This window comes from Vespa crabro, chromosome 9 (assembly GCF_910589235.1).
Source record: "Vespa crabro chromosome 9, iyVesCrab1.2, whole genome shotgun sequence".
In the NCBI taxonomy this organism is placed as follows: Eukaryota; Metazoa; Arthropoda; class Insecta; order Hymenoptera; family Vespidae; genus Vespa; species Vespa crabro.
The window spans coordinates 3,437,501-3,444,345 of NC_060963.1; the positions used below are offsets into that span (position 1 = coordinate 3,437,501).

At 28.2% G+C, this 6,845-nt stretch overlaps 1 protein-coding gene across 4 annotated transcripts in view; it reads right to left on the reverse strand.

The window, feature by feature from the left end:
• The window catches only part of LOC124426887 (transcriptional adapter 2B), a 7,582-nt gene extending 827 nt beyond the window's left edge, over nucleotides 1–6,755 (reverse strand). The window contains exons 1-11 of one of the 4 annotated variants that reach the window (XM_046969086.1): nucleotides 6,425–6,755; nucleotides 6,221–6,318; nucleotides 5,594–5,653; nucleotides 5,326–5,467; nucleotides 5,020–5,237; nucleotides 4,694–4,923; nucleotides 4,337–4,568; nucleotides 3,815–3,852; nucleotides 3,665–3,714; nucleotides 3,183–3,577; nucleotides 2,983–3,037 (exon numbers count right to left, since the gene is read on the reverse strand). In XM_046969086.1, coding sequence (XP_046825042.1) covers nucleotides 2,983–3,037; nucleotides 3,183–3,577; nucleotides 3,665–3,714; nucleotides 3,815–3,852; nucleotides 4,337–4,568; nucleotides 4,694–4,923; nucleotides 5,020–5,237; nucleotides 5,326–5,467; nucleotides 5,594–5,653; nucleotides 6,221–6,318; nucleotides 6,425–6,431 — 1,525 coding nt within the window. In that variant the 5' untranslated portion in view covers nucleotides 6,432–6,755. Of the gene's footprint in view, nucleotides 1–1,213; nucleotides 3,038–3,182; nucleotides 3,578–3,664; nucleotides 3,755–3,814; nucleotides 3,853–4,336; nucleotides 4,569–4,693; nucleotides 4,924–5,019; nucleotides 5,238–5,325; nucleotides 5,468–5,593; nucleotides 5,654–6,220; nucleotides 6,319–6,424 lie in introns of those variants that run through there. The other 3 variants (XM_046969085.1, XM_046969087.1, XM_046969088.1) reach the window with 3 other exon arrangements.
• Between the last annotated feature and the right edge of the window lie 90 nt (nucleotides 6,756–6,845).

Below are 6,845 nucleotides of genomic sequence, written 5' to 3' on the forward strand. Positions count from 1 at the left end.
ATAATTGATACATTGAATAGAAATAAAATTAAGTGGAAAAAAAAGAAAGAAAATATAATAATAATCATAATAATAATAATAATAATAATAATAATAACAATAATAATAATAATAATAATAATAATAATAATAATAACAACAACAACAACAACAACAACATCAATAATAATAATTGTTGTTGCATTTGTTACTCGCTCATAAATTAACTATCATTATATTTTTCTCTTTATTATGAAATGTAATATAAATATATTAATTATGATTTATTAAAAGGAAAGATATATATATATATATATATATATAGAAATAAGAAAGTATTTTTCAATTATTATTATTTTTTATTTATTTTTATTTTTACTATTATTATTATTATTATTATTATTATTATTATTATTATTATTATTATTATTATTATTAAAATTATTATTAAAAAGCATTATTAATTCTGACGAAAATTTTTATATGTGTATATATATACATACATATATATATATATATATATACGTATATGTATGTATATTGTTCTTTTCTCTTTGCTAAATTTGATATCTGTTGAAGTTTTTAACCGGGAATTAGAAAAACAAACGAAGATAATCGTGTTATTTTGTGTCTTTCATAAAAAATATGAGGAGTTTCTTTTCTCCTTCTTTAGTGTATCTATATTATCATAGTAATTCACATCTTTAGACTCATTAACAAATAACGTAAATTTCATGATTAATTAAAAGCTAAACGCATATTCCTAATCATGATATTTACATAATCATTTCTTATATCACTTCATATCTACATAATGACAAAATTTCGAGACACACACACACACACACACATATATATAATATATATATATAATATATATGTATATATATAATATATATATATAATATATATATGTATATATATAATATATATAATATATATATAATATATATATAATATATATATATATATGTATGTATGTATATATGCATTTAGATGTGTATGTGTGTGTGTGTGTAAATACATATATACATATATGCATATATTTATTTTAAAATTACACAGAAATACTTCATAACTGTGGATATTATATTGAAAATAGTTATGCAAAGCAAAACGTGTCATATCTCCTTACATTTATACAGCGAGTTCACACTTTCAAATACAATCTCTGTAAAAGAATACGTTGCCAACTTGCTTCTATCATATTAAATTAATATGACGTATATATGTGTATTTGAATTGTTTCTTTCTTTTTCTTATTTCTTTTTTTTTTTTTACTTTTTTTATCGTTTTTTTTTCTTTTTGTTTCTTTTTTTTATTCTTTTTTTTTTTTTTTTTACGGAAATCATTCTCTGCATTTACACTTATCAATTAGGAAATGAAATATTTTTTGTTTGTTTTTTCTTTTCTTCTTTTTTTCCCCCTTTGAGAAAGAAAAGAAAAGAAAAAAAGATTTCATCATGGAAAATTTGAATCAGATTTGATAGAATCAGAAAAATCGTTGATTACAACATTTGACCTTTGAAATTTTATACTTTGTGCATTAGCATTTACTATTAATAAAAAGGTACTATGTGTTTCTCGCCATATAATATATATATATATATATGTGTGTGCATATATATATATATATATACATACAGATGCTGCGTCGGCGATAGATAAATTATTTACTATTATACATCTCTCTCACAATTATTATATTTTATCGTATTTGTACCATTCTTCAGCAATAAGGAATCTCTCTTTTTGTTTTTATTTATCTTCTTTTTTTTTTCTTGTTCCTCTTCATTATATTACAAACAGAAAGTCCGCATTTAACGGACTAAAGCTACGTAAACGACTCTGTTTTAAAGCTAAATCTATATATACATATTATATTGTTAACATGTAATCTCTCAGTAGCAGCAGTTAATATTAATGCAATAAGAAAGATATTACGTTTGTTTTTTTTTTTTGTTTCTTTTACGTGCCAATTTTTTCTTTTTTTTTTTTTTCTTTTCTTCTTTTTATTTTATTTTCTTTTTCTTTTCTTTTCTTTTTAATGTCACAGCTAGCTTTGCATATTTCATTACTCGCTTAAAACCTTAAGCAAGAATGAAATTCAATGTGTGATAGAATATATTTCATATCATCGAACATGATAGCATGATTACTTTCATAAATTACAATTACAATTACAAATTACTGGTGTCTTCGTAATGTTTCCATATGATTTTTAAAAATCTGACATACACGTTTGTCTCTATAGTCTTTTTCCTTATTGTCAAGTATGGTAACAAATAATATTTAAATAAAATAAACAAGAATATATATATATATATATATATATATATATATATATATGTGTACAGCGTTTAGTTTAAAAAGGAAAAAAAAAAAGAAAGAAAGAAGAAAGAAAAAAGAAAAACACAAAATTTCATATGGAAGAATCGATAGAACAATATGTATAGTGACTAAGAAGGCAGTATTATAAAATATTCTCTTAAGACAATTTTTGAATTTAAAAGTGGTAGACTTGTTATGATAAATATACATACACATATAACAATATGTGTATACGCCTATATATGTACATATTATATACCCCCAACCCAATTCTACATTGGATAAAAATGTTGCTATTATCGTTACATTTATAATTAATGTAGTAGTGCAATATTGATATTCTTTGCTATAGATGACAGCCATGGGATATCATTTTCAATAAACTTTATAACATAAAATAGATGCAATGTTTCAAGAAAAAAGCAGATAAAATTTTTATACGCTCTCTCTCTCTCTCTCTCTCTCTCTCTCTCTCTCTCTCTCTCTCTCTCTTCTTTCTATTTGATTTTCATGCATTAATTAAGTCAAACTCATGTTATCATTACAAATTTAAGACTTAGTTAATGAAATAAATCTTGACTTAGAATTGGAAAATGAAGATAACTTTTTTCTTGATAATTGATCAATTGGCTGCAATCCAGCCATTAGCTACCAAATAATGAAGTATCTTACTCTCTGGTTCCGACTGAGGTATAATCCCTGATTTTCTATTACCACTGAGATATTCCTGTAACGATATATTTTTTTTCTAGAATAAAATAAACGAAAAGAAAAAAGAAGAAGAAAAATAAAAAAGGAAAAAAAAAAAAAGAAAAAAAAAAGGAAATACAAAAACTATACCTATACTATATTGAAAAGGTATATAAACTCACTTGTAACAACAACGTCTTTTGTGTTAAATACTGCATCGGCTTCAAGTCTAACTGAAGACATAATGATTTTTCTTGTTTCGTTAAAAGATGTGCAGATGCCTCCATTTCTATATCCCGTTCTCCTGTTTCTCCCAAATGTGAGAGTGCTTTCGACGAAGATGATGCTACAAAGCAATTTTTTTCTACAGTAGAATTGGAACTTGTAGAATGTTGACTGGAAGTATTCGGATTGCTATCCTGCTCCACCCACTGATTGGCTGGAATCATCGTCCGATTGGGATTGATTTGATTGATTGTGGAGCTGCTGCTGGCTGTGTCTAGCTTTACAGTGGACTTTCGGTCGGTGGAAGAGTAATTTTTTTCTTCTTCTCTAGAATGAAGAAATGGACTGTAAACTAGAATAAGTTATCTTGACAAATTTATATTATATATACATATAATATATATATATATTAAAAAAAATTTTCAATGTATCATCTTACCTTTTTTTTGAGGTGTGGCGGTGTATTGGTGTGGACGGCCCACTGCTGCCCTAAGTGAAATGCAAACTGATACAATCTGTTCACAAATGCCTGGCAACACGCACCACAAACAATAGAATTAGTTAAGAGGAAGAAAAAGCTAGTACATACAGTATAATTAAAGCTCTGAACGTTGTTTTACATTCCCTCTGTATGGATTTGCATGAACAAAGAGTGTCAACAAGAAACTAAAGCTGAAATATTAATTGCTTATCCGAAGATTCGTGTAATATTAGTAGAGATAATATATACATTTAGAAAATTCCTTTTGTATTTTTTACATGTGAATAATCAATTGAGGGCTACGTAGTTTTTTTTTCTTTTTTTTTTTTTTTTTTTTTTTTAGACGTAGACACAATCACAGATTTTTGTTAAGAATGGCTCAATGTAATAGAATAATGAGAATCATTGACTATTAGGTTTAGTTCTAGAGAACACATAGTGCCATGTAATCGAAATCATGTAAGTGTTAATAGCATACGTTTGTTCGATGGAAAAAAAATTGGAAGAAAAAAGAAGAAAAAAAAAATGGTGATGTTATAAAACTATTTGTGAAATTACTAACTATTCGACATATATTTTACGTATTGTATAGAAGAAAAAAAAAATAAATAAATGTAAACAAATACTTACAGATTTTTTCTCTGTCCAGTGATCGGCGGTATCATTTTGTCCCTGAGCCTGTGCCATCACTTGTTCAAAATGTGCACATTCCTCGTGTCTAGCTATTCCATGCTCCCGATAACGATAAAGTTCCGAAAGTCGTAACCGAAGTTCTCTTTCTCTTTCAAGATTCGTTAGGAACTGTTCATATTCCTGTGCAGTATAAAATTGTGCAAAAGTCCTCATTCTGTCCCTAAATTCTCTAAATGATAATAAAAAAAAAAAAAAAAAAAGAAGTATATTTAAGTATATACATATATATATATATATTTTTTTTTATCACATATAACTATAGCAAAAGACGTATTACTTAATATACATTCATACTTTTCTTCCTTCGTTTGCCTCTTCTTTACTCCTCTATCTTTTCTAGATGATGCAAAGAAAGCGGACACAAGTTGATAATCTCGTACCACACGTTTTCTTCTAGCTCTTTCTCTTAAATTATTAGTATACATATCAACTTGTGCTAGCTTAAGTGCTATGTCGAGATCATCATCTTCTGCTGGATTCAAAAATAATGACGAAACAAGAGACTCTGCTTCATGGTTATAATCCTAAAATATTTCAATTATTATTATTATTATTAATAATAATAATAATATATTATATAGGTAAAAAGTATAAAGAAAGTATTTCAATGTTAAACTTACTCTTTCAAAATCATCTCTTTGAGGCATATACCCTAATTGAGCAGCTTCCTCCGGTGTTATATCGAGCGGAGGTAACCGGGATGTGAGATCAGGGGATAATGGTCCATTATCTGACTTAGTTTGATCCGTAAGATTTGGCGTATAGCTTTCTGTAGGTGGCCATGTATGTTTTCCAATATTACCATCCAAATACCTAGCAATATATTCTTCTTTCGCTTCTGTAATATCATGTTATTGAACATGTAACTACATAGTATTACATTATATATAATATAAGAATAAATCTTTCGAATAATTTCAATGTACCTTCCGGTGTCCTAGTTTCGATATGTTTACTGATATCCTCCCAATTTCCAAAGCCAAATTGTTCAATGGCATCCAAAAGTCTAAGTTGTTCTCTGGCAGTCCAATTGCCTCGTCCATTAAATATACTAATGGTACCAGAATCCTACATGCATGAAATATAATTGATGTAAAATATAAATAATAAAAGATACGTCTAAGATTTACAAGAAAAAGAGAAAAAGGAAAAAAAAAAAATTATGACAATACATTTATACAAACGAATACTTACCATAAATTGATAAGAGTGATCATTTTTGTGTTGACCAATTTCAGCTCCAGCGGAAAAGCACTGTTAATATATTAAAATTATTTAAATCATTAATATTTTCATTCTGATTCTAATCATAATAATATTAAAAATTTCGTAACCACGAATCAGTAAAAAAAAAAAAAAAAAAAAAAAAAAAAAAAAAAAAAAAAAAAAAAAAAATTATAAAAGGAAAGAAAATTATAAAACGAGAAAAAAAGAAAACAAGAAAAAAGAAAAAAAGAAATAAAGAAATAAGGAAAGAAAACAAAACAAAACAAAAAAGAAAACTGTATTAACGTTTCTCACCGAACTCTGTAATAAGAGCTTGTCTGTCTTATTTATTATTGTAGACAACTATATATAAGATATAAGAGCTAACTGATCAACAGCTGATCTCAATAACATTCGTGAGAATCGATGCAAGCTTCAACACGCAAAATCCGACAAGAGAAAGACAAGGAAAGAAAATAATAACGGAATGAAGAGAAAGAGAGAGAGAGAGAGAGAGGGGATAAGGGTGATAAGGAGGTGAGGAGGAGGAGGAGGAGGAGGGTGAGGGACGACGACGAGCACGTGACAAGGAACAGGCGTTCCCGTTCGACTCACCTGCAAACAGAGGTCGAAATCTGGGCACTCGACGCATTTAACACGCAGACCCGTGATGTCTTCTTGACAATACGTACAGTTGTATTTCGCATACAAATCTATAAACGACATAACGCTAATAAACAATAATCTCGTATAGCGTTAACGTATATGTAATCCGGAAGAGGAACTAGTGTCTCTTCTTGCCCAACCCAAAATACGTACCCGCCATTATTGTCCTGCAGGGCTCTTCCAGAACGATCCGGATGACGTCACCGCATTCCGAGGAGCCATAAATGTATAATAAATCATGGGTACAATTCGTACCCGTACGATCTCATATTTTCTGCGAAATATTTCGAAAACGCAGAAAAAAGTGTCATCCACTAACCCGATTAATCCCCCCCCGTTACTTTCCTATACGTAAACTAGCGAGGGTTCTGGATTGAAAAAAAATGTTGTTTACGACTATTCCGTTGAGAAGGAAATGCGCATGCGTCCTACTCTTTCCGCCATCTAGATTCCGCTAATGTTGCTGGTATTCGCAGTGCTACCAATGGAAATAAAACGAACGAACCTGTTAGAGAAATATACGTAATCTTTAAAACATTTTCTCGTTTGTAAAGTCTGTCGTATGAATTAAAAA